This window comes from Hibiscus syriacus, unplaced genomic scaffold (genome assembly GCF_006381635.1).
Source record: "Hibiscus syriacus cultivar Baekdansim isolate YM2019G1 unplaced genomic scaffold, ASM638163v2 tig00111157_pilon, whole genome shotgun sequence".
In the NCBI taxonomy this organism is placed as follows: domain Eukaryota; kingdom Viridiplantae; phylum Streptophyta; class Magnoliopsida; order Malvales; family Malvaceae; genus Hibiscus; species Hibiscus syriacus.
In genome coordinates, this window is record NW_024063004.1 from 77,530 (window position 1) to 105,492 (window position 27,963).

Here is a 27,963-nt window from a genome sequence, read left to right on the forward strand (position 1 = left end):
GAGTTGCGTGATAGGAAAACGTTGGGACCTGAGTTAGTGCGAGAGACGGAGGACACAGTCATATTAATCCGTGACCGTCTGAAAGAGGCATTTGATAGGCAGAAATCTTATGCAGATCAAAGAAGGAATGATTACAGTTTGAAGTGGGGATCAGGTCTTTTTGAAAGTTTCACCCTGGAAGAAAGTATTGAGATTCGGGCGTAAGGGTAAATTGAGTCCAAGATTTATTGGACCATTTCGTATCTTGAAGAGGGTAGGACCTGTTGCATATCAGCTTGAGTTGCCTTCTTAGCTAAGTCGTATTCATGATGTCTTTCATGTATCAATGTTTAGGAGATACCGTCCAGATCCAGGTCACATTATTCAGGTTGAAGAAGTAGAGCTGAGACCTGATTTGTCATATGAAGAGGAACCCATTCAGATCTTAGAGAGAGATGAACGAGTTCTTCGGAATAGGCGAATTCCAATGGTCAAAGTTCAGTAGAGTAATCGAGGCCCCTCAGAAGCTACTTGGGAGACATTGGAGTCAATGGAGGCTCAGTTTCCTCAACTATTCTCATAAGGTAAATTTCGAGGACGAAATTTCTTGTAGAGGGGGAGAATTGTAACAACCCGACTATTTACAAAATAATATTAATTGAAATTGGAGGTAAATTGTGAAAATGGGTGAAATTAAGTGACTAAAGTATAATTTATGAAAACTTGTATGCCATTTTCAAAGTAAAGGAAATTCAGGGACCAAGCCCTGAATTTCCCCTAAAAGTGTCGGCAGGTTTGGTTATAACTAACGTGTTTTCTGATTTCAATCAGAAAACACAAAAGCTTTTCTTAAATTTTCACTCCTCCCGCACCTCGACTTTCAAGTCCGATTCCGACGCCGTTCGACATCCGATCGTCAAATTGAAACCACCATCGTGTTCGTTATCGAGTCAGAAACAATCCCCCTTAAATTAATTGAAGCGAAAAGCTGCTAAACGTCGGGAATTTCAAGTCAAAGCATCGACGTTTTTTTAGCTCTATCGCCGAGAAAATCTCAAATTCACCGCCGATCGTTACTCAGTTTACGACACCTCCTGCACCATCGTGTTCCTTGTGTCGTTTCGAGTTCACCGGTGTCAACCTTGTCCGCCGTAGACGGCGGCACGTGAGGAGGTGGTGCAGTCAAAGATTCGGCCGATTTGAAATCGAGTTCTCCGCCATTCAAAAATTTGAACCGATCGTTGTAAGTATCTCGAAATCGCTCAAAATAATTTTTAGAAAATTTTTCGGGATTTTTAGGGCCCCGGAGGACGCCTCACGCGCCACACGCGCCGTAGGGCGAGTGGCTGCTGGAAACCGGTTCTGACCGGTTTGATCGGTTTCGACCGGTTTGACCGGTCTGAACCGATCTGACCCGACCGACCGACCCGACCCGACCGTTGACCCGACCTGACCTGACCGTTGACCGTTGACCGTTGACTTTCTTTGACCAAAACTTAAAATGGCTTTGATCGAGCATTTAAACGACCGTTAATCTTTTCCGAGTATACCTATCCTGATAGTTTTCGACATGCCGAATCCGTTTCCGCTGTCCGTTTTGTCAAATTCGAAACGGAAGGACTCCAAATCGACGGTCAAAGTAGTTGACTTTGACTTTGACCAAGAATCTGAATTTTCGAAAAGTCATACTTTATGTTTTTAAACGTCTTGATTCCGATTCCGCAATTCGTTTGGCCAAATTCAGACTCAAAATACCCCAAATTGATAGTCAAACCCGAAAAATGCTTATATACTTAAGAAGTCTAGTTTTGAACAATTAAATAGGATTTGGGACTGATAGATTATTATTGTTTGAAGGTACAAGAGACTCTCCGGATCGTTCGACAACTCGACCCAGCTCTTCTAGATCAGTTAAACCACGTGTGCCATTATTCACGCGTTCGAAAACTGTAGCAGAGCGTGGTGAAACCAGCAATCAGTAGATTTGCTATTTGAACCTATTGTCGAGGTGTGTTCCTTACTTATTACTGAACTGTTTTATTGGTTTTAATATGTGGTACACCGAATTCATTGGTTATTGTTTTATGGATGCACCAATTTAATGTGACAATTTATGGAATATGGCTGCTATCTAATTTTTGTTTTGAAATGGTATATGATTACCATGTTTTTGGATTTATGGAATTTATGTCACGGTGCAATTGAATTTTGGAATTGAATTACGATGGAATAGCTCTGATCAAGCTAAATGGGCCTAATGTGACTCTTGAGGGCACCAAGATGTTTCATTAGGTCGGTTTTCCTTTGCTGTGTGCTTTGGGTAAGCTATATGGACTTATTGACTTGGGCTTAAGGATACAAGCTTCAGAGCCTATCCTTAAGTCGGCTTTCTTTTTGCTATGTGCATAAAGTAAGCTATATGGAAAATAATTTTAGGAACTACTGATGGTGTACCAGAAAAGGGTTTAAATTATGATTTTCAAAAGTTAAACTCTTTTACGAATTTGTGAGATTACTGGACTATGATTTGTACCTATTGACATTTTATGGAAATGTTGGGACACACTGAGTCTAGCTCACCTTTTGAAAATGTTTTCCCCCTTTCAGATACTGTTGGTTAGATACCTCGGTTCGAGCACTTGGAGGATCAACATATCTCTTGAAGTAAATCAGATTGTAATGTTTTTATCTTGCAAGTTGACTTTATTTTGGTGACATGGACCTTATTTTAAATATCGGATTTTATAATGATGACTCTTTTGCTATTACTGCTCGGTTTATTGTGATTTTGAATTTGAAGACATGTTTTAAATTAAATTATTATTTATTGGTACTATATTTACGAGTTGGATTTTGATAGTATAATTTGTTTATAATTTCATGTTATTTATAATGTGATTTTATATTGATAGAATAACGATTTCGGAAAATGTCTTTAATAATCATAATGTGATCCACTAGACTTAGTCGAAACGCATAGGCCGGGTCTAGGGGGTTACACTCATGACTGATTTCGTGCGTTCGAAGCTTGGTTCTACCCCTCTTATATTTGGCACAATATTTGGAGTGTTAGGGGCCTTCTTGAGAAATGACTGCAATGGTAGGTCGGGAACGGGATTTCTATTTCAGTCTAAAATGTTTTTTTGGTTACCAAACAACCTTCACAGTCTTGTTAATTTTGACTGTGATGATGATGTTTTATTAGTTTTCGGTGTCATTGATGAAAGCATGAGATCGTGAAAATTTAATTTGGTTAATGGTTTTTTTCTCATGAGGAAGTGAATCAAATTTTAAGTATTTTGTTATCCAGATTTCCTCATGAAGACACATGGGTCTGGAGTGGTGAAAAAGGAGGGTTTGTTTAGTGTTCGGAGTGGATATCGTTTACTTACTATTTGAGACAATCTGATTTAGTTTGCTAATAGAGTCTATAGTAAGGTGTGGTCTTGTGCATGTCAAAGAAAGATTAAGTTGCAAATCTAGAAGTTCATTCATGATTTTATTCCAACTATGAAAAATTTATTCACTCGACGAATATCAAACAATCCATTTTGCTGGAGGTGTGAGGATGTGGTTGAGTCGGAGGTGTATGTGGCTAGGGATTATGGCATGAATAAGGAGGTTTGGGGTAAGTTAGGTTGTCAATGACCAACTCAAGTCTCTCTGTTAGATTTTTGAAGTTGATTAGATTGGTTAATCAATAACAATACAGTGAGTAATCATTCAAAAATTCTAACCACAATTTGGATGTTACGGTTTGCAAGAAATCGACAGTATCATCAATGTAATCAGATGAGGAATGAAGAATTGGTTACCTCGATTCGAGCCTGCCTCTTTAACTATTCCCGAGCAACTGAGAGAATTATTGGGCCTCCTTCCACGGCTCATATTTGATGGAAACCCCTCCTGGAACCACTATCAAAATCAATTTGGATGCCCAATATCTACAAAGTCAAGCAATTGCGTGGTTGGGGGTCATTGCGAGGAATAATGATGGACTACTAATGGGAGCTTACAGATGTTTGTAGTGAGGACATTACCTCGACATCTATGGCGGAGGCAATACACACGGTGGACATGGGGTTTTTGAATGTGATTGTTGAAGGCGATTCTAGGATGATTATTAGAAAACTAACTTCAACGGGCTTGGATCGTCTGGAAATAAGCTCTTACACTTGGAAAGCTTCCAAAGATCTACGTCGTTTCATGCATGTCGTTTTTCATTCACTCCCATGGCAGGAAATGTTAAGTTCATCTTCTAGCTTCCCAATCGGATTTGGGTTCCATCGACAGATACTGGGTGGAAGAAGCTCCTTCGGCAGTGGAACTTCAAGCAGCTGAAGACAGACGGTGGCTCGATCCTCCTTGAAGCTTCAGTGGTTGAGATGGTTCGTGGATCTTCAGGTTCCATTTTCTGTTCACAACTTCCTTGTTGGAGCGTTCATCGAAGACTTGTAGAGAACAAGGAAAGAGAAGGCTAACTTTGTCTTTTGGATTTCTTTTGTTTCTATTTCTTTTTTGTTGTTTTAGCTTTTTGTGGTGTGTGTTTTTATAGTTGTTTTCCTTAACCTTTTGTTTTTCGGGGGTTATACTTTGTGTTCTTTTTTTTTTAGTTTAATTAATGGGCTGACATTCATTGATTAAAAAAAATGAAATAATTTAAAATTTTTGTTCATTCAATTATATGATGATACTATTAAAGATTAATAATAATTTTCTAAGGCAATTGAACTTTACTCATTGTGTTCACTACAACAAAGTAGATCTTTAACTGCAGTTTTAGCGGCGTTTTAAAAATAAACGCTACTAATTTTTGTACATAACATGGCGTTTATGGGGAAAATGCCACAAAATAACAACATTAGTGGTGTTTTAAATAAACGCCGCTATATCTCGTACTTTAGTGGCAGTTTTGAAGAGAACTCTGCAATTTCACGTTACATTAGAGGTGTTTTGTAAAATCGCCACAATTTCATGTTATATTAGTGGCGTTTTTTAAAGAAAATGCCGCAATTTCACATAACATTAGTGGCATTTTTGAAGAAAACACGCAATTTCACGTTACATTAGCGGGGTTCGTTTAGGAAACGCCGCAGGTGTTCAAAACTTTTAACCTAATAGGTTCCAAATCCCATCCCTTTTTGTTTTGCCCTATTTTACTTCAAGTACCAATCTTCTTCACACTCCCTTCGTGCTCTCCCCCCTATTTTACTTCCCCTCCCATCCCTTGTTTTTCCTCCTTCAACACCACTCTCTAATGGCTTCCCTTGCTGGTTCTTCAATCTCCATGCAACCTCGCCATTCCCTCGTATTTCCTCTCTTTTATCTGTTTCCTTCTTCGGATTCAATTCCTCTTGTAGTCGATCTTGCTTCTATTTTGCCTTTTTTTTTAATCGTTTTCTAACCGTCCAGAATGAGGATTTAGAATTGATTTTGTTAGTTATACTCTTTCATTGCTGATTTTAAGTTTCGGTAATCTGAGATTTGAATTTTATTTTCGGATTTAAAGAGGTAAATGCTAAAATTGTTATTGTTTGAAGAACAAAATGCGTGGCCCGACTTTTATATCCCACAAGTATGTTGAAATTTTTTATCAATTATTATTTTTCTTAACTACTTTTTAGAGGTGAAGAGCAAGTAGATAATGTTTTAATATTCTTTTTCCTTTTCGTGTGAATTTAACTGAATTTACTTATAAAATACTCAATTTTTGGAGAGATCAAGATGTTAGACTCAAAGTTGGATATGAAGTGCTGGTGAAGGTAATACCATTTTAGAATGCCTTTTGCAAGATCTATTCCTAACTGAATATTTCCATGTATGATATGGTGTTTATCATGTATGTTTTTAGTGATTAGTTTCTTTATCTTGATCCACAAAACATAAAGTCCATTCATGCAATTAATCTTATAAATGCTTATTGTTTTCTTTACAATTTGTTGCAGCCGATGGCTTATATCCCAAACATAACAAACTACACGCAGCTCTGGTGGGACAGAAGCTGTTCATTTGGCATCTGGTCGAACTGTATGCAATGTAAATTGCCACTAGAAGAACGTTTTTTATTTTATTTTATTCAACAATATTTTTTTTAATTGAAAGAGAGAACATACACAAAATTTTAGTGAACAATGTTGAACTATTTTACATTTCTTTTTAATTTTATAAATTTTGATTTATTTGTCTACATAATATGTATCGTAATTATATTTTAAGTTTATTTATTAGATAATACTACATGATACTAAATTTGGATAAAATAAAGTAGAAAATGTTATATACGAAATCAGTTAACCAAGCGGCGTTTGTGCCACCATAAGTCATGTTCTTTTGCGGCGTTTAACAAAATAAACACCATAAAAGACAAGGTAATTAGCGGCGTTTATAAGAAAAATGCAGCTATAAAGCTTAACCATTCACGGCGTTTGTAAAAATGCCGCTATAGAGTTTGACCTTTCGCAATGTTTGTAAGAAAAATGCCGTTATAGAGCTTGACCTTTTACGGCGTTTTGTCTTCACAAACGTCGCTAACTGTTACGATGCTTATCGGTGTTTCTTGGCGATATTTTTACTTGCTTCGGGTATGTTTTTAGTGGCGCTTAAAAACGCCGCTATAACACCGCAAAAACATGTTTTGCTGTTAGACGCGTCATACCACTAAAAAATTCACTACTTAATTTTTAATTGATATTATATACATATACACACCATGTTCATGAGTTATAAACACCAAAAAAATTTTGATCCTAGTTTAATGTTTTATATATAATTTAAAGAATTTTATTGAATAATCTCAAATAGTTATAAGATAATATTTATTAGGAATGTATTCATATTTTATGACACAATTATTCGAACTTATGATCTTTAAAAAACAATACTTCCTTTTATTACCAGTATCTCAATGGGTTAAATGAATTATTGTTATTCTTAAATGTACACGTTCAAGCACTAAAAACTGTAAAACAATGTTTATTATCAAATGATTAAGAGTATTTAGAACATATATAATAAATATTTGAAACTTATAAGTGGACTGAAATGTACAGAAATTGAGGGCCATCATTAATTCCCCCCCCCCCCACAACCAAAAGAAACAAAGATGTATGAATCATTGAAACCAAGTATGAGATATTAGGTGCGCAAAGCAAGGGAGTTGAAGGGTTAAGATCGAGATGATGGTAAATTGAGAGAGCATGAAAATGAAAGCAGTTAGGTGAGGGGGGAAATTAAGGAGGAAGACAAGTTGGGATGTGTACGTGAAAACCTCCAAATTTCAACTGCCATTCGTATCGTTGGACGCATTTAATGCTAGATAATGAAAGCATCCCCCTCTACGATTATTACACGAGAAACTAATGACTGCTTTTTTAATCCAAACCAGGCAAATCTCAACCTTTAAAAATAAAAGATCTCAATGATGGTCGACAAAATATAAAAAAGTTTTAATATATTAAAAAATTATCATTTTTAACCGTCTAGACGATTACAATGTAATATCTGTTTAAAAGTTTCTTAACTAATTGATAATGCATGCACACTTTACATAGATAATCATTCGAACTCAAAATTTTTAAAAATAATAATATTTTCTTTTACCATTAGTGATACAATTTCATACTTCTCAATAATTTATAATTCAATCTCGACTTTGAAGCATAAGTGTGAGTATATTTTTATTATTATACAAAATTTGTTTATTTATATTATAGTATAAACAATTGCTGTTATAATTCAATTAGATATCAATTTAATTAAAACAATATTAAAGTATTTTTATTATGAATAATGATTATTAATAGTATAATAATATTTTCTAATTAATCTAAAGTGATTACAAATAATATTTGTTGTAAAGATTTTCAACCATTTGATAATGAAGGCTCAACACTTTTACAGTTTATGGTACTCGAACCTAAAATCTCTAGGGATAAAAATTATCCCTTTAACCATCGAGATAACATAATTAGTACAATATAATAATATTTATTTTTAATTTTTATAAATATTTTAAATAAAACAACTAAAAAACAATTTTCGAGAATCAAACACAAATGAATTTCTATAAAATTCGCTCACCATTAGCCCATAATCGTTTAACCTGGTACGAATGCACTTGGCTACTTAAGGGTCAAGTGTATACCCATTATTTTATATATGTGATTAAATATAGTTTAATATAACAAGGAAAGAAGAAAAACTAAAAAAAATTACATATTTATTTTATTGAAAAATAATGATTAAAATTTGTGGACCCTTATTTTTAAATTTTTGGATCCTTATTTTATTGAAAAATTACATATTTTATTTTATATATTTTTAATATAAATTTGTGGACCCTTATTTTATTGAAAAATTACATATTTTATTTTATATATTTTTACTCGTAAGTATGAAAAAAAATCTAATTATGTATTTTATTTTATTTTATTTCTTTAATATAACCGACTGATATAATTATAATAAATCTTTATTATTTTGGATGTGATAACAACTCATAAACTCCTCTAAACCTTAATTTTGTAGGTCTTATATAACATTATCTACCCCTTTAGATTATAATAATGATATCAATCGAAATAAAATTCAATATTAAATTCAATTATTTATCCGAAGCAAGAATTCGAATCCTTTCTCTCGAGTTATTTTAAAATAATAATAAGATGTGATATTTATTTTATCCTTTTACTATAGTAAAACTTTTAAGGGTAAAATACACGAATGATTTCTCGGGAATAAGGTGATACGTTGTTGAACCTCAAAACTATTAAAAAAATATAAAATGATCCTTTAACTATTAAAAATTACAAAATGATCACTCGATTACTCACATATTATAACTCATCTATTTCCATTAAAAAATTATGGTAGTATGAGATAGACTTTAACATGTTGGCCATATTATAATAAAATATGATCTCATAATTGTTTAAATTGTATTTTGTTGATAGATTCTCTATCTATATTATACCATTAAATCGATGCTTAAAATATTATACCATCAAACTAATTCTTAAAAATAATGATAGTATTTATTACTATCGTTAAAATATAATTTTATCACGTAATTATAAGTAGGATAATGTCCAAAGTCTAAAGGAAAGATGAACCCAACCCGTTTTTTGATGATGATGTTGAAAATAGGTTAAAAGTCCAAAGTCCAACCTTATCAACAAAATCCACTTGGTTAGCCGTGCACCACATAATTCCATCCCCTGCCAGCTAGGCAGTCCAGTCAGAAGCCAACCCACCACGCTAGTTGCCGTCCCTATCCACAAACTACAAATCCCTTCATCAATACCATAAATAGGATAAAGCCTACTACGTACAACTACAATTCTCACTTCCTTTCGTTTTCCTTCTTCATCGCAACTATCCAATAATGGCTTCCCTTGCTGGTTCTTCAATCTCCATGCACCCTCGCCATCCCTGGTATTTCCTCTCTTCTCTCTTTTCTTTCTTCGCATCTTTTTATTTACTACATTTTATTCATTTCTTTTAATTTTTTTGTTAGATTTGTTCTATATCTGCTTGTTCTTTTACTCTATCTTGCTTTCTGTTTTTTTTAACCTTTTGTAGCGTTTGTTTACTGTCCAAAATGAGAATATATATTGATTCTGTTAGTTCCAACTGTCGTTAGTTCTGGTAATCTGTGATTTGAATTCTTATTTTCAGATGTAAAGAATTATATGATGAAATTAGTATTATTTGGAGAACAAAATGCATGACTCGACTTTTATATCGTACAATCATGTTGAAATTGGTGTGCATTATAGTTCTTTTATTCATTTTTAATCAATTATGATTTTGTTTTTTAGTAATTTTTTAGGGAAATATAACAAGTGGATAATGTTTTGATTTTCTTCTTTTTTATGTGAATTACTGACTGACCTTCATTCTCTTGAACACATTTTAACAGGCTACAAGCAGGGTTCCTGGATTGAAATTGGTTTCATTTATGGACCAGGGAAGAAGCAGCCTCGCCTTCAGGTTGCGCCCAATGCCTGCTCGCTTGCGGATTTCCTGTGCTGTATGTTCATCGTTGAATGAAATGATAGTTCTATGTCTTTTACCTATTTATGAGTTACGTGTCTATTCAACCAATACTAAGGAAATAACATGTGGAATATTCAATTAAATAGAAATGTGCAAAGATATAAATCTACTTGTGGACTGTCTTCTGAACATGTTTTTCTTCTCTTTGATAATTCTCATATGGGGTTGTTGGAAATATGGTTAGCTGTTTATGCTATTCTTCCTCAACTTCAAAGAGTGTAAGGAATGGTTAGCAATTCACTTGCCTCTGGTATCTGCATATATGTTATATTTTTGTGCTTTGCGTGAAGTCCTTTGTGCTGCACATGCGGGGTTTGTTATAAATATGCCTATTATATTCTGGTCATTTATGTAAAAAGTGAGTGTTGTGCTCTTTGTGAATAACATGATGTTGATGATCGAGTTAAATTTCATTCGGCAGGCCAAACCAGAGACAGTGGATAAGGTATGTGAAATTGTAAGGAAACAACTAGCTCTGCCAAGTGACAAACCAGTCACTTGTGATTCAAAATTCGCTGAGCTTGGAGCCGATTCTCTTGATACGGTACTCTGAACCGTCTGTAACCATCTGGAGTTTTCGAATGTTTGGTTTTTTGTTCATTTTTACTACTATTTCGGGTAGGATAGGGTCCTTGGGATCATCCCTTTTCCCTGAGCAATCTTAATTTTCTTTATGAAGATTGGCATAGGCAGTTCTATGTGATGCATTTGTTTTCAGGTTGAGATCGTGATGGGGCTTGAGGAAGAGTTTGGAATCACTGTGGAAGAGGACAATGCCCAAAATATAGCGACTGTTCTGGATGCTGCCGAGCTCATCGATAAACTCTGCAGCGAAAAAAGTGCCTAGAAATTAACCAAGAACCAAGTTGGGAGGTACATTGGCCATTATTTTCCCATATTGATGTCACCTAGACCATTTGTCAATCATGTTGTGAACTCATCAAGTCTATTTATTTGTTCAAATCCAGTTAAGCTCTTAAGTTGTTGGCATTTTTAGTTAAATTGAGGATTTCACTTTTTGTGTTGTATGCCAAGAAAATACTATTTGAGCGTTTTGTTTCCGCAAGCTGCTAGCTTATGTAGTTGTAACGAGTAATGTAGACCTTAGCCGAGGGTCAGTTGATTTGAGTCTTTGAAAATGTTTACATGTCCATGTCCTATATCCAATATTCCCAACTCATTTTTGGCCCATGGTTTAAATCCATCCATGAAACAGAAGAAGCCATTTTCTTCAGTTAAGTTCTTAGGAGTATGAGTTCGGTGAACTAATGGGCATACTCATTTAGTGAGCGAACATGTTTCGAGTAAAATTGCTCCTTAAACTCGATTTGGAACTCTCTTCATATTCCAGTGGTAGTTCTCACACGCTTCTTGTAGGAGCATCTATGTTGCCACCACGAAAGAGCGACATTAGTTGAATAAACGCAAATACTCTTCACCTTTTTGGTATCCTTCGCGACGCTCATGGCTTGGAAGTATTGTCTCATTCCCCAAAGAAAATTCTCCGTGTCTTGCGCCGACCTTGCCCCCTTGAACTGTAACACCCTAAATTCGGGCGCTATTAGATGGGCCAAGCACTAAATTTAAAATATTTTTCTATTTCAATCTCAAATCACAATATGAGTTAAATAAAATAGACATCCATAATTATTATAAAAATCAATACAAATACAAAGTTCCATGGCAATTTAATTTAAATCAAAATAATACAAAACCTATAAAGTTTATAGACCAAATATATAAATAAGAGTTTTATGAATACACAGGTTCACTAAAAGTAAATAGTACTGTAATTGGATACGACGGCGTTTAAATCCTGCTACGACGATACTCCTTGAACAAGCACAAGCAATTAGTCTGCGAATAAAAAAAATCCAAACGTTAAGCTTTATAAAGCTCAGTGGTACACTTCTATCTTGTTATACGGTAAATTATGCGTTTAATACCTAAACTATCAGTTTTTATTCGTTTTAATACCTAAACCGTTCGAGCATTGGTTTATTACACCGCCGACAGCATTGTGTTCCTTGCGTTGAGAGGAGTAGGTCGGTGGTCGAGTTACCGTCGAAAGTCGTGGCATGAATGCGGGTGAGCGAAAACAAGTTTCGATTGGGGTAAAAAGCTCTCCTCCGCCGTTCATCATCACAAAGTAACACCGGTAAGCAACTCCCTAGCCCTTAAAATACAAATTTGAAGAAAAAAAAGGTAGTCGTCCGATCGCCGTAGGACACCGCACGTGTCGCCACTCGTGCATGGGCTTTGTCCGCAACCTGGGGAGTTTCTAGAATTGGTCTGGACAAGTCTAGACCGCCTGAACCGGTCCAAATCGCCCGAACTGAGTGAGTCGAGTCGACCGCCGAGCTGAGTCGATTTTGCATCGAGTCGCCTTGACCGACGTTGACTTTTTTCAGGACCACATATCCTAATGTTTTTCGATGTTCTGAGTCCGTTTTTGAGGTATGTTACGCCAAGTTTAAACTCGATAAGATATTTTTCAACATTTTATCTTCCGATTCGATCCATTTTTCCTTTTTAAGATCCATTTTTGATGTAAATTATATTATTATATATCCGAGATATTATGGGAAGTCGAAATCAAGTGTGAGGGAGATAGAATGGAGTTTAATTGGTCGGTCGATCGATTTTCATAGGATGTATGTTCAGTACATGCCCCTAGATTATAATCGTACTTCTCTAAGCTGAAACTCCAAGGTCGAGCCCCTATGTAATAAGCTAACTTAAGTATTATGTCCGTTAGGGCTTGACCTGTGCATAAAATGAATCACAAATAAAATGAGGAACACAAGAAAATGAAAAACCTAAAGATTTGACGTTTGGGATTTTTAGGATTTTGTTTTGTAATTTTGAAGGGTTCGAATTTGAGTAAAATTTGTTTTTGTTGATCGCACTGAGTCGAATCACGAAATCAGGTTGCTGACTGGTAAAATATAGTGTTGGGCATGGGACCCGAACCCGACGGGTTCCGACCCGACTTAGTTTTTTTAAACAAAATTTGGGTTCGGATCGGTTTTTTAAAATTTGATGTTCGGGTTGGGTCGGATTCGGGTTTAGGGTGAAAAATACCCGACCCGAACAAAAAAATATATAATTTTACCTTATATTTAGGAATAATTACAATAATACCCTCTATATATTATTTTTTTCAATTAAATCGATGTTTTTATTGAATAAAAATAATATTTTATTATTATTTTGGGTCGATCGGGTCGGATTTTATATAAAAAAAGTCGGGTTAGGTGAAGGGTATATATTTTTCGGGTCGGGTGAATGATATAAAATTTTCGGGTCGGATTGGGTTGGCCCAAACCCGACCCATGCTCATCCCTAGTAAAATACAAACAACTATTAGTTAGATTCAATGTTATTAAAACCGGACCGGGACCGGCCAGTTCGACCGGTTAAACCGTGAACCGATAGCCTGTTCGGTCCGGTTAACTCCCAAAACCGGATGAGCACAGAATCGGTAATGAACCGGAAGAACCAGTTGAGAACCGGCAAAACCGAGGTGAACCAGCTGAAAACCGGTGTGAACCGCCAGTTCTCTTTTTTTCTTTAAAAAAAATTAAACCAAATGACGTCATTTGTTAAACGAGCCGAGTCGAACTCGAGTACTGCTGAGCTCGACTTGAACTCGAAAACTTTAAAACTAAGCTCAACTCGACTAAAAAACTCACGAGCTAAAAATTATCAAGTTCAACTCGAACTCGAAATATATTATTGAAAATTGAACTCGAAAAGGCTCGAACTCAAAAAAAATTTAGAAGCTAGATTGAAGCCTGAAATTCGAGCTCAATTAAAGCAAAATAATAGTTCGCTCTATGCTCACTAAAAGGCTCCATAATTTGAATTTCAAATTACCTCTAGTATTTATAGAAGTCAGTTGGGATGTTTTTCTATGTTTCTTAGCCATGTGAGATTGTTTTGTTCTCATATTTTTACTCTTTAGACTTTTGGGATACTCTTCTATGTTTTTTAGCCATGTGGGATTGTTTTTTAAAAACAAATTAAATCAAACGACATCGTTTGTTATGATTTTTTTCAGCCCCAAATTTATTTTTTGATTATAGTTATATAATTATATTTATTATTTAATATGTTTTACCTTAAATATTATGTTGTAGTTGATTTTAATCATTTTGTTTCACTTGATTTTATGTTTTTTTTAACTTATATATGTTATGACTTGTGATAATTTTATATCTTTTAATATTGTAAACTTAAAAAAAATGTTATATATATATATCAATATTGTTTTGAATTTTATGTCAAACTTAAAAAAATATATTATTTTATATAAAATCCGGTTGAACCGCGGTTGAACCAGTGAACCAGTACCTTCACCGGTTCAAGGTCCGGTCCGATTTTAAAAACATTGGTTAGATTACAATTTAATCAATTAAAATATTATTATCATTAAAAATAAACAAAAGTCTAACATGACCTCGTATAATAGTAGTTTTAGTCACTAAACTTATATATTCTATTAATCCAATTCTAATTTAAAATAATTTATTCATATTTAAAAATTCTATTAATTCAATCTTTTTCACGATATTATTAAACCAAACAAGTCTATCCGATCAAATAAACAGTTAGATAGCTACATTCTACCATAAATTAACAATACGTTAATCTTCCATCAATACACATTATCCAATTATAAGATGAGAAGAAGGATGATTGATGCCATTCGTTTCTAGCGATGGCAATGAAGTGGAATGGTATTTACTTTACAACTACATTTAGCATGAGGCTAAGGTACATAAATAGTGGGATGGATATTATTTTTTAGTCTCTTAACTATTAAAAATTACAAAATGATTATCTGACTGTTCATATATTCTAAATTCGTCATTTTTGTTTAAAAAAATTAGCGGTGAATCTATTAACTGTGATATAATAAAAGCGTCCTACAGTCAGAGATCATTTGTCTACTATACCCTGAGCACAATGCAAATGCGTAAGGCATTTCTTTTACTAATCAATTGAAACATCAATTCAAGTTGTAAAAGGAGAGGCGTTCTCAATGTAAACCTAGTGAAGTACAGAATCATTTTCCTTTTTCCCCTTGCATGAAAAATCACATTGGCTTGGATGCGTTACACATTCCTGGATTCCTAATGCACCACAGTGGTTGGATTGGCTCAGCCTTCACCCCTCTGCTTACCATCCTATACCTCCACTCGTTCAACCTCTCAGTTGCCTCGGCAGACCTCTTTCTCCCGGCCTCATCGCGGTTCCCCGACCACAATGTCTCTGCCATTGCCGATGTCCTTGGCCATAACCTTCCGTCCAAAACCATAGGATCGGTTTGTTCCGACCACAATGCCACCTCTCCACCTAGCACCAACCTGGCTTCTTCTTCACTCAAACCAAAGGCAATGTCATAGTTATAAATAGTTTGCCATGCTTTAAATGGATCACACCAAGACTTTCCATCTTTCGGGTCGCGACCTGTTGTTTGGGGATCATATAGGCTATCATTCCCCAGAAAATCTCCGTGGCCACAGTCCAAAAAATAGAATTCCGAAGACGATACGATCGTCTGATACCCGGCTTGGACAATCTTTTTGGTGTTGTTCGAGCCGTTGTTCCATGTTTGTAAGATGGTATGCTCCCTTGGAAGAAATGAGGAGTCCACTTTCACAACATCATCTAATAGAACATCCTCCCAATAGACCACGGTACGATTGAGGGATATAATGTAAGGCAAAGTAGAGTTGATAAATTTTTCAAGGAGCTGGCTGAGGGTTCCACCATTTGAAAGGAAAGATTGAATGGTTGGATCAGCTTTCCAGCATCCAGGAACTATCTCATCCGCTCCACCATGGTACAATGTTTCGGGGAACAAATTGGTTACATCGCGAATTACGTTCTCAAGAACTTTGTAGGTTTTCTGGTTCAAGGGGTTTAGCTGGCCGGTTCCCGGCTCGTCTGCTAGTCGGTCGGCCATGTCATTTCCCGGCAACCAGAACATGTTTGCACAGGCAACTATTTCCGGATAGGCTTCTGCCCATGATCCTGTATGCCCTGCAATTGCAAAGTAAAATGAAATTCATCATCTAATTTCTTTTGTCTTGCACTGTAATAAAAAGTTTACCAGGTGAGTCAATCTCTGGTAGGATCCTGACCCCATGTTCCAAGCCAAACTGAACAATCTTAACCACATCCGAGGGAGAATATATCATGTTAGGACCATAGGATCCCTTGGCAGCGAGCTCCGGCTCCGAAGGCACCATTAGAGGAAACGATTGCGAATCGGTAACATGCCAATGGAATACATTAAGCTTGTTAGCACTCATTGCCTCAATAGTCCTTAATATGTCTTCCACCTCATAATAATTCCTTGATGTATCCAACATGAGTCCCCTGTGTGCAAACAAGGGAGCATCCCATATATTCAAGCCGACGGGGATAGCCAAAGGATTGCCCCATACCAACTGCGAAAACGTCTCCAAACCCCTCATTGCGCCCCATGCCGTCTCGGCTGTCAAATAGGCTGTTTCTCCTACTTCGGAAATGGAGAGGGAGTAGGTCTCAATGACCCCGTGCTGGAGGGGCGCAACGAGATCGGTTATATCAATTGAAAGAGTTTGCAAAGGAGGGACCGAGGCGGAAACATTGACGGAAGGTGGGATGAGGGGATGGTAGTGCTCGGTCCGGACGAGGCCAAGGTAGCGGGTGACGGCCGTTGCAAGGTGTTGATGGTAAGGAGAATCAATGGTGAAGTTTGAAGAAAGGAATCGGGCTAGTGGTTTTGGCCATGAAACCAGCCTTGGTTTAGGCCAAACATTGACCGCAGTTTTCTGGGACAAGGTAGGGAGTGGAAAAATCAATGTTAGGCAGATTATGATGGCAAATTTTGAGCTACAAATTCTCATTTCAATTGCTTTTTTTTTATAAAAAAAAAACCTTGGTGGTTGAGAATTGCAAATTTTGCTTGCAAATCTGTCTTCTTTATAACTCTGTTACTTCGTTTTCTTGCCATTTGGAGTTTTGTATTTTACTTGTCTGATGCCAAAGACTTTCACTTTTCTATTGTCTTTGTGTGATATGGCAAAGCAGCAGTAAATACATTTTGGTAAGCTCTGGTCATTATCAAGCAAACTAATCGTCCAAGCTCACTGATTTTGAAATCAGGGAAAACCCACTTGTAATGCTTCAATTTTGTTGTATTCACTGAAAATTTAAGGCATGAACTAATCCTGGATTCATAAGCACAGTCTTTAGAAGTTTCGGGTTCGAACACAACATTTGTAGAAATATTAAAATGTTTGTTGTCAAATTATTAAAAATTACTTGGCTTTTCCATGTGAAGACAGTGCATGGCGGCTCTGCCAATTGTCAATGAAGAGTGGAATCCTATGGCCGGCTCTGCCAATTTTGTTTTATAAACTCAAGTAAATTTGCATAATACACAGCCCTATCCTAAAAACTTTTACATATTTTGTTTCCAGATCGTCGTATTTATATGTATGGTATAATCTAAGTCAACCTTGTTCCATGCATTCTCATCTCAAATTATGAACTGTCATGTGAACACTAACATGTATTATGTAATAATACGATGTAACGTAAACAATAATCAACATTAACTTTAAATAAAATAATAATTTAAAATATAAAAGAAGTATAAATAAATTGAGTGAACATAAATAAAAATCAAACAACTTTTCAATTTCATTCTAGTTAATAATTTCCGGGGACATGATACAATATTAATTATTATTTGCGTCACATCCTAATATTTGTATAATAGACATCAATGTTTACATGGTAGCTAACAATTTTTTAAATGACTTCTTTAACAAGGGACATGATTAGCATATCGATACTTTGAGATGAAATTGAAACGTTCAAGAAATTGTGAATCAAATTATAATGAGAGTTATAGTTTGAGAATAAGATTAGAAATGAGAGTCAAAAATTTAAAAATAGGGTAAACTACCTATTTAGTCATCCACCTATCACTTCGTTTTTGTTTTGATCACCTAGTTATTATGTTTTTCCGAAACCATACATAATGTTACGTTTTGGTCACCTACCATTAAAAAATTAATGGTGATGCTAATTTGTCATCATAAGGTAATGTCATGTCAACATTGAAAAATAAACTAAAAAAAATATAATGTCAGCATCATGATTAATTTTTTAACGGCGAGTGACAAACCATTATGTTAGATATGCTTTTGAAAAAATTAATTGAATGGCTAAAATAAAAACTAAGTAATATGTGAGTGACTAAATTGATAGTTTACCCTTAGAAATATGTAGTATAATTAACTCAAAATTGAAAATCGAAGGACAGACAAGAATCAACTCTATTTCCAATGTTACACAAGAAAACTATAGATTAATCTTATGCAGAAGTTGGCTGAATAGAAGGGGCATTAACACCTTCTACTTTAATATAAAAATCATTCATTAGGTGTATGATGCAGACAAGTCAGACAGCAATGGATATTTAAGCTGTGGGCATCCATCTGGCAACACCAGTGGGGATCTTGACAAAAACATATTGGGATTTAATTGAAATTTTTTAAAATTTTGAAATTTAATGAGAATTTTCAAAAAGGAATTAGGAGTCTAACTAAAAGTTTCAAATTTTTTAGATTTAATAAGAATTTCAAAATTCTAGGGGAACCAATTAAAATATTCAAAAACCTTAGGATTTAAAAAAATTGGAGAGTCTAATTGAAAGTTTAAAAAATGTAAAGTAGCTAAAACAAATTTTCTTAATATGAGGGCCTTGTCGTTGTTACCATCGGCTTCTGCAACAACTCAATCATTCTTCTTTGGGAAATTCGTCTAGTCATATTAGACCTGAAGACGAGACATATGGTGGGTTATTTGGGTTTGATTAATGTTTAAATTAAATAAATTATATAATCGAGTTTGAGCTCGATTCAAAAATTTTATGAGTAGTTTAAAAATATAATATAATATTTTTTTATTTTTTAAATTAAATTAAACTAATAATAATATTAATATTTATAGGTTGTTTCTTTAAGAGAAATAGAATATAAGATTTTTATGCATATAATATTTTAATTCTAGTTTGAGTTTAAGATAGAACTGAGCTCAAGTTTGAGCTTTAATCAAATTAAATCCGAACATATTTTGAATTCGAGTTGAGTTTTAATTTTTAATTTTGAACTCGAATCGGGCTTAATAATTTTAAAATCACAAGCTTTCAAGTCTAGTGAGTTCAAATTTAAACTTTTCAAATCATGTAGAGATCAACAATATTCGAGTTTAAATGACTATTTTACGGCCCGAATTCATACAACAACAATATTGGGTTTTGATTTCTGGGGTAGAAGAAAAAGATATTGCAGACATTGGGCCATTTGATTATGTAAGTCAACGTCTTTAGTTTTAAACCCTAAAAACCTGTAAAATACAAACAAATGAGGAACGAGGCACACTGTTCGTATCTAATGTAATGTTAAACTGATTGAAATTCAACGCAGTCTATTTCACTTCATCCTCCCTATTCTCCATTCTTTTCCTCTGTTTCCCGACTCCACTCAGCAAAGATTAATCGATCTAGAGGGCCTGTTCGTAGTCTCAACGCCGTATTCCTCACTAGAATCACTGCCCTTTTTTTCAAAGATTATTATTGCTTGTTTCGTTTTTACGAATTGGGATTTTGTGTTGGTTTTTTGATAGATTCCGTCAGTTTCACGAGATGGCAACAGAGGGAGGCAAGAGCTTTGCAAGGAGAGACAAACTGCTTGAAATCGAGTCGAAGGTTAGAGTTTGGTGGGATGAGAAAGCTGTTTTCAGGGCAAAACCCGGCGAGAAACCGCCTCAACCAGGTGAAAAATTCTTTGGAAACTTTCCTTTTCCCTACATGAATGGTTTTTTGCATCTGGGTCATGCCTTTTCTATTTCGAAACTCGAGTTTGCTGTTGCATACCATAGATTAAGAGGTGCCAATGTGCTGTTGCCATTTGCTTTTCACTGTACGGGTATGTCGATCAAGGCTTCCGCCGATGAACTTGCTAGAGAAATCCAAAAATACGGCGATCCACCGGTTTTTCCTCACGAGGTCGTCGAAGAGGAACCTATTTCGAAAGAAGAATCTGACCCGAATGAAGGTGCCAATGGGGTGCCTGATAAGTTTAAAGGAAAAAATCTAAAGCAGCCTTAAGTCCAGTGGACTGATGTTTCAGTGGGAAATTATGAGGAGTTTTGGACTTTCGAATAGTGAGATATTGAAGTTTCAGAACCCGTATGAGTGGCTGAAATTCTTTCCGCCATTGGCTGTTGAAGACCTTAAGGCATTTGGCCTAGGATGTGATTGGAGAATGTCGTTTGTGACCACGGACATGAATCCGTTTTTCGATTCATTTGTTAAGTGGCAGATGCGTAAGTTGAAATCCATGGGTAAGAGATTTAAAGATATGAGGTATACTATATATTCTCCCTTGGACGGTCAGCCTTGTGCTGATCATGATAGGCAACTGGTGAAGGAGTTCAGCCTCAGGAGTATACTATTATTAAAATGGAAGTGGTGCCACCTTTTCCTGCTAAAACGGGTGTTCTTGAAGGGAAAAATGTGTTGTTGGCTGCTGCAGCATTGAGGCCTGAGACCATGTATGGGCAAACAAATTGCTGGGTATTGCCTGATGGGAAATATGGAGCCTTTGAAATCAATGACACTGAGGTATTTATTCTGACTGAGAGAGCAGCACTCAACCTTGCTTATCAGAACCTCTCCCGTGTCCCCGAAAAGCCTACATGCCTGGTTGAGCTGATTGGATATGATCTGATTGGTCTTGCTGTGAGGTCTCTGCACTCATTTAATGAGATCATATATGCTCTTCCAATGCTGACTATTTTAACAAACAAAGGTACCGGAATCGACACCAGTGTTCCTAGTGATGCTCCTGATGATTACATGGTCTTACATGATTTGAAAGCAAAACCTGCTTTTCGGGCCAAGTTTGGGGGTGAAAGATGAGTGGGTGTTGCCCTTTGAGATTGTTCCCATTATTGACATTCCCGAATTTGGCGACAGAGCTGCTGAAAAAGTTTGTCTGGATCTTAAAATTAAAAGTCAGAATGAGAAAGACAAGCTTGCCGAGGCAAAGAAGTTGGTGTACTTGAGAGGTTTTACTGAGGGAATCATGACTGTTGGAGAGTATGCTGGAAGAAAAGTCCAGGAAGTGAAGCCACTGATAAGGACCAAACTGATTGAGACGGGCTAGGCAATAATTTATAGTGATCCTGAGAAGAAGGTCATGTCAAGGTCTGGCGATGAATGTGTTGTGGCTCTAACTGATCAGTGGTATATCACATATGGGTAACCAGAATGGAAAAATTTGTCTGAGGAGTGCTTATCCAACATGAACCTATACTCTGATGAGACAAGGCATGGTTTTGAGCACACTAACAATTAGTCCACGGGAAGGCGTGTAAAATTTCTCATGTTGTTGCTTTGCCCTTTTTTTTAAAATCAACTAAACATGGTAAATATCAGATGATGGGGTTCTGAAAGCTCAATTTTGGGAGCTCAAAGCTTAAGCCAGGTCATGTAGGGATGGTTATGGGTTTTTGGTCGACTTGACTCGGGTTTAGGATGGTTTCACCTGAGTTGAAACTCGATCTGTCATTTGAGATAAAACTTGTACTCAACTCGACACAAGTGTGTATATATATATTAATTTTATTTGATAAAATAAAAATTTAATTGAAAAAAATAATACAGAGATGGTTATTATTATAATTATCTTTAAATATATAAAACCATAATTATATTATTTTTGGGTATAGTAAGGTTGAATAATTTTCTTGATCCAAACTTATAATCTAAAAAACTTCACAAATTTAAACCTAATTTTTCTTTTATAAAAAATTAGATCCTATTGGATCGGCTTTGGTTTGGGTCCCGTACCCATTCCTACGTACATCATTGGTATCTATCTTAGATATGATCAAAGTGAGAAATAGGGCACCAGTTAGTAATAAACTAATTTTATTTAACAATTATTAATTGTTCATGTGACCTAATTTGAATGAGGGTAATTATTTCATGGACTGATGATCGATTTTTATTGTTTTTTCCCTTAAGCATGGTTTTTAATATTATTATGTGTCCTAATTTGATAATTCTAAATCTTAAAGGTTTAATTATAAAATAAGTGTCTACACTATACTTTTTTCTCAAATAGGTCCCCAAACTTTTTCGATTCATTTAGGTGCCTAACATTATCACTTTAGGTGTCTCGGTCATAACATCCATTAAACTATTTCGTTAAATAACACGCGTCATGTTTTGGTAATTTTAAAAAATATATTTTAAATTAAAAAATTAAAATTATATTTAAAAACCCACAAAATTGGAAAAAAAATTAGAAAAGCATGAAAACTTTAAAAACCACAATTTCCCAACTCGAAAATTGACCCGACCCGATCTGAGTTATCGTACAACCGAACTAGATCTGAACCATATTCGATCCAATCCGAACAAAATTAAACCGAATTTAATATAGACACGAAATGAACTGATCCAAATGACCTGTTTGCCACCTCTAGATGAAGGGGTTGGGAAACTTTTTAGAAAAATATTTTTTAAATAATATTTTTTTATTTTTAATAATAAAAATTTCAAAAAATATGTGATATGTGTCACTTAACAGACCTTTTTAACGATGGTTACAGTCTGATACCTAAAGTAATAATGTTTGTATCTAGATGAATTGAAAAAAAAATTGGACACCTATTTAAAAAAAAGAGCTATAGTTTGGACATTTATTTTATAATTAAACCAATCTTAAATAGTACATATAGAATATTAAAATCTAGTTAGAAGTATTACGGTGGTAAATGAATTGTTATTATTCCTTAAGGTATTGGGTTAGAGCACCACCAATGTTAAGGGTATGAACGTTCAATGTCAAATGATTGAGAGTTATCTATGAACAGATACTATCTTGTACTTACCACATATTAATAAAAAAATCTTTTTATAAATTTTCTTTTACCTCATTGTATGAAAATTTTCCTTTTGAATAAAGATAAGAACATATAGATTTTGAACGAACCAATCTATCTTAGTGATTAAAGAAATGAATGTTATTCTTACAGATTCCAAGTTAGAGCACCAAAGATTATAGGATATTTGAGTATTCACAGTCAAATAGTTGAGAATCTTTAAAACATTTACTACCATTGTAAGCACCCTAAATTAATAATAAAAATAACATATTGTTTCTTTTTAAGAGTTTTATTTATTTATACTTGAATTTATCTTTTTAATTTCAAAATTAAATTTGCATTAATTATTATTAAAAATAATTTATTACTCAAATAAATGTATGGTATTTATGTTTTTGAAAAGTTTTGCATTTGTATTTTTGCATGGCTAATAACGAGGGATGTTCAAACGATCGATCAGCCACCAATTAAGACAAATTCTTTAAAATTGAATTAATTAAATTTTTTCTTCAATCATTAATCAAATTATTTTCTTTTAAATTATTAATCGAATTGAATATATTTAGTTAATTTGATCCGAATTTACCAAAATTTTCTATAAATTTTTAGTTAGATTAATTTGAGTTTAATGAAGGTGTTTCTTTTTTGTTCAAATTTAATTAAGTATTGGCAATTTAATAGATGTAGTGTGGTTAAAAAATAGTTGGGTCTTAATTCAAAATGAGTTTAAGCTTACAATATGTATTTAACATATATAATATAAGCAAAAAAGTACCTCAGACCCTTATACTTTTTTCCAAAAACATTTAACATATATAATATAAGCAAAAAGTACCTCAGACCCTCGTGTTTTTTTCAAAAAACTAATGTGATTCTCAAACTATTTTTGCATTCAATGCGTCCTTTAAAATTAAGAAAATAATCTAATGTGATACTTTGACCAACGATTTCCATCGTTAACAATTACGATGCTGGCGTGATATTTCACAGTGCTAATGTGGTGGTACGTGGTGGCGGGTGATGTGGCTGATGCGTAGCGAATGGGTTAAATTTATCGTTATGTTCGTACATGTCAATTCTAATGTGAGTTTTATCTCATTTGTATTTTGTGAAGATAAATTTGACATTCCTTATAAAAAAATATCGGGTGACAAAAAAAATCTAAACCGTGGAGTCCATATTCACATTAATTTTATAAACTTGCATCTAACATAAATTGGTGGGTAGGTCGATTTTCCTATTTTTTTAAGATTACGTTTAGGTGAAGTTTACTTACTTCTATCATGTTATGTTCATTAAAATACTCATCTTAATTGTATAAATATTTTTACTTATTTTTAATCAGAGGTAAATATATGAAATAAGATTTATGCAGGATGAACGAGTTTAAATTTATATAAATAAAATTCATGTTAAATTTGAGGTATAATACTAATATATATATAATTTTAATAATTTAATTTTTATTTTTTGGTATTTTTATACTTATTTTTTTTAATACTTTTATATTTTAAATTTAAATTTTTTTTATTTTTTTTATAAAAAACCAAATAATCTCGTGAACTTTCAAAAACAATTAATTGACATTCGAATTCAACAAAAAAAAACTAATTTAATCCATAAACCACTCATCAGCCACTGTAGACTACCACGTTAGCGTTATGATGTTTTACGTCAGCAGCGTAACGATCAACAACGGAAATCATTGGTTAAAGGGTCACATTAAATGTTTTTCTAAGTTTGAGGGTCACATTGAGTGCAAAAATAGTTCGAATGTAACCTTGATTTTTTTGGTGAAATATAAAGGCCTTACGTATCTTTTTGCCTATAATATATTAAATATTTAATTCTTTTAGTTAATTAATTGATTTTAAACCGAATTAATTATTAACAGAATATTAAGGGGTTGTTTGTTTACTTCAGAATGATTAAACGTTGAATGATTCAAATGCTGAATGATTCAGAGGCTCTGTATGAATTAACTCTGAATGTGACATGCTATTTGATAATGGCTTTGAATCATTTAGAATGTACTTTGATGCTGAATCGTTCAGCACTGTTTTACTGAATCAGTCAGCACTGAATCATTCAGATGTACGACCTAAAAAATTCAATATTTGAGTTGCTTTCAGTGGCCTGACCATTTAATTGAACTAATTCTATTAATAATGGTGATAAGGAGCATGAATTACGACGCACATACGTAAAAAACATTATTAATTAGTCTTACAAGATAATTTCATTTTTCTTATAAAAAATAGATCACACAATGAATATACTTTAGTAAAATAAAATATACATTTAGGTGTGTTTGGTTGGGGGAATGTAGGATTTTCATGGAATGGAATCCACACTCTCCCGTTTGGTTGGTCGAGAATGTCATTCCTGATAATGTTTTATTACCAATAGTAAATTTTTTGAAGTATATTACCGGGAATGTCATTACCCCTTCCCTTAGGTATTGTTGGATTACCGACGTTTTGGACTAAAATGCCCTTAAATTTTTTTTCTTTAAAAAATATTTTTATTCTGTCATTAAATAATAAAAATTAATTAAATAATAAAAATTATACGAAGGTTAACTTACAAATTTATACTTAAACTATTTTAGATTTACAAAAAAATCTATAATTAAAATTTTATATAAAATTCAGGAGTTAAAATAAAATTTTACCATTTCATTAAATCTTTTTATATTTTCAATTTTATAAAAAAATTATAATATATTTTATGAATTTAAATTTTTTTTAAAAAATATATAAATATTTTCTAATTTGTTAAAAAAAATAAATATATATAATAAAGATAATTTGGTCAAATATACATTCTAATAATATTTTATTTCTTTAACCAAACATGATAATCTTACATTCATGCTTAACCAACCAAACACAAAATACGACATTCTCATTAATTCTATTCCTTGATAATTTTTAATCTTACATTCCGTGAACCAACTCCAAAAAGTAAAAGAGCACATTGACCGTTAAAAACTCCCCATTTTCTTGCCATAACCATCGGATCCTTTGTGTTTACCACTTTAAATGTTTCCCGCAAACTGTTCCATACCAATCACACCTTCTCATTATTTTCAGTTTGGTGTCAAAGAAAAATGCTCGTTTTCCTTACCATTTACTGGATTCCAGAGTCTGTTTTGATCATCCCGGTAAGATTTATGCTCGATCCTGTTTATTTTTTGCTATCGACATTGATTGATTTTCTTTTTTCAAATTCTTTTAGTGACCATGGATAAGAGGAGGTTACAAACTGAGAGAAGACACGGCACCTCGGCGGCTCCAGGGGTGCCGTCATCACCATTGACATCGGCATCCCCGCTGCAGCGCCACACACGGTCTGGATCAAGCTATGGAGGCGCTGGGAATCCGAGGAAAGCGCAAACGAAAGCCGCAGCGCAGAGGCTGGCGGCCGTTATGTCAAATAAGCAGGACGATGATGATGGTGATGATGATTATGACCAGCTTGATAATAGTAGTGTTGGAAGGCCAACGCGCCCTCCCTCTCCTATGGTAATGTGTTGTTACATGGATATCTGATTCGAGTATGTGTGTGAAGTTGACATTTTTTTCACACTATTTTTGAAATTAAATTTTCATATCAGTATGAATGATGAAGTGTTCAAGAAGTATCAGATAAAATACTATTAGGCTATGCTAGGACTTGACATTTGGAAATAAGTAGTTCTTATTTCCTACCAGCTGGGTTTTTTAACTTGTAATTTGCAGGCTTAAAGTCGAGTTCCGCAATCAACACAAGCTGATGACGACAATGATGAGGATGATCCTATAGTGAGTGGCCAAGTATAGGACTTGCTGGTGGAAGACCAATGCAGGGGCGGTCTCCTATGGTAATCATATTGAAATCTTTTAATTCGAATTTCATTCCTTCGAGTAGACCTATTATATGTTTGTTAAAATGACACTTCCATTACTTTGATGATGACTCTTCAAGTATTCTGAAATTCTTTTGTTGCTCACATATGCTAGAGTTATGACAAGTTACGACATTACTAGTATGTATGTTCTCACCTGGGCTTGCATTTTAATATCCAGGCCAAAAATATTCCTCAAAGGAGACCATCACCATTAAGGAAACAACAACCATATGATGATGACAATGATGAGGATGCCCCAGTCAGTAACACAACAAGCATAGGTCTCACTGCAACGGCAAAGAGGTCACCCTCTCCTGCGGTAATCATCTGATATGAATTTGATTTTAGCTAAGACCGGCTGCTTGCGTTTGTCAAGTGAGATGCACAAACTTCTTGATGTAGTTCAACACATTCCATTTGACAAGTTAAAATAACACCTTTCGTTTTTCTTAAAATTACCACCATTAACAGTTTTATCAATTTATAACGCATGGTAATGTTTTTCAAACAAGTAACTGGTCTGAAATTTGTTCATGGTAGCATGTAGCTGGTTTCACATTGCATGTAAGTATGTTATTTCCTCGACTTAACTTGTAATATCCAGAGAAAAAGCTTAGCTCGAACTCGAATACCACCAGCAGCAGCTGATGATGAGATTGACGAAGATGACCTTTTAGTGAGTAGCACAACAAGAATAGGGCTTGGTGGAAGGGCAGCACGGCCTTTCTCTCCAATGGTAACTTTGTGACCTGATTTACTTATTAGACATGTGTTTGTCAAATGAGCCTCAGAGAAAGAAAATGAATGCAATTAGAGAAGTAATATTGTTAAGCTTAAGCTAATAATTGAGTGATCTGTTCGTCTTTGAAATCAGTAGTTGGTTCTTTAAGGACATTGGGGATACTCCATAATGTTTTGCTACTGAATAAAAAAAGAGTAGTTATTAACATTGTTTGGTGAACATATTGGTCCTATGTGCAAAATTTAACTTCATTTAATTTGCTTATCAGTGCTAATTTGGCAATAGTCACATGTTTAGAGAAGATAGTTTAATTAGTGAGTTGCAAAGG

The 27,963-nt window shown here is 34.3% G+C and overlaps 3 protein-coding genes and 1 pseudogene across 4 annotated transcripts; 3 read left to right on the plus strand and 1 right to left on the minus strand.

Moving 5' to 3' along the window:
* The first annotated feature begins 5,172 nt into the window (after positions 1-5,172).
* Positions 5,173-19,827, plus strand: LOC120155017 (acyl carrier protein 1, chloroplastic-like). Of its 2 annotated transcripts, XM_039166608.1 has the most exons (5): positions 5,173-5,287; positions 9,899-10,009; positions 10,457-10,579; positions 10,754-10,900; positions 19,816-19,827. In XM_039166608.1, the coding sequence occupies exons 1-4, from the start codon at positions 5,237-5,239 to the stop codon at positions 10,880-10,882; spliced, it is 414 nt and encodes a 137-aa protein (XP_039022539.1). In that variant the 5' UTR covers positions 5,173-5,236; the 3' UTR covers positions 10,883-10,900; positions 19,816-19,827. The 2 variants fall into 2 exon arrangements, with proteins under 2 accessions (XP_039022539.1, XP_039022538.1); XM_039166607.1 differs by lacking the exon at positions 19,816-19,827 and having other exon boundaries at positions 10,754-11,168.
* LOC120155016 (beta-hexosaminidase 2-like) lies at positions 15,006-16,937 on the minus strand. The gene is made up of 2 exons (XM_039166606.1): positions 16,157-16,937; positions 15,006-16,086 (listed from the first exon to the last, which is right to left on the minus strand). Exons 1-2 carry the CDS (start codon positions 16,935-16,937, stop codon positions 15,137-15,139), a joined length of 1,731 nt encoding a protein of 576 aa, XP_039022537.1. The 3' UTR covers positions 15,006-15,136.
* Positions 19,550-21,611, plus strand: LOC120155015 (annotated as a pseudogene).
* A 4,756-nt stretch (positions 21,612-26,367) lies between these two features.
* Positions 26,368-27,641, plus strand: LOC120155001. The gene is made up of 4 exons (XM_039166595.1): positions 26,368-26,528; positions 26,809-26,866; positions 27,072-27,212; positions 27,498-27,641. Exons 1-4 carry the CDS (start codon positions 26,368-26,370, stop codon positions 27,639-27,641), a joined length of 504 nt encoding a protein of 167 aa, XP_039022526.1.
* The last annotated feature ends 322 nt before the right edge of the window (positions 27,642-27,963 follow it).

What these genes read in the sequence shown, in the direction of transcription:
- LOC120155017 (XM_039166608.1), top strand. Translation starts at nt 5,237, where the DNA reads ATGGCTTCCCTTGCTGGTTCTTCAATCTCCATGCAACCTCGCCATTCC. An exon ending in TGCAACCTCGCCATTCCCTC is followed by an intron (nt 5,288 to 9,898) that starts GTATTTCCTCTC and finishes ACATTTTAACAG; the next exon opens with GCTACAAGCAGGGTTCCTGG. An exon ending in GAGCCGATTCTCTTGATACG is followed by an intron (nt 10,580 to 10,753) that starts GTACTCTGAACC and finishes ATTTGTTTTCAG; the next exon opens with GTTGAGATCGTGATGGGGCT.
- LOC120155016 (XM_039166606.1), bottom strand. Translation starts at nt 16,937, where the DNA reads ATGAGAATTTGTAGCTCAAAATTTGCCATCATAATCTGCCTAACATTG. An exon ending in ACCAGAGATTGACTCACCTG is followed by an intron (nt 16,087 to 16,156) that starts GTAAACTTTTTA and finishes TTGCAATTGCAG; the next exon opens with GGCATACAGGATCATGGGCA.
- LOC120155001 (XM_039166595.1), top strand. Translation starts at nt 26,368, where the DNA reads ATGGAGGCGCTGGGAATCCGAGGAAAGCGCAAACGAAAGCCGCAGCGC. An exon ending in CGCGCCCTCCCTCTCCTATG is followed by an intron (nt 26,529 to 26,808) that starts GTAATGTGTTGT and finishes ATGATCCTATAG; the next exon opens with TGAGTGGCCAAGTATAGGAC. An exon ending in TGCAGGGGCGGTCTCCTATG is followed by an intron (nt 26,867 to 27,071) that starts GTAATCATATTG and finishes TTTAATATCCAG; the next exon opens with GCCAAAAATATTCCTCAAAG.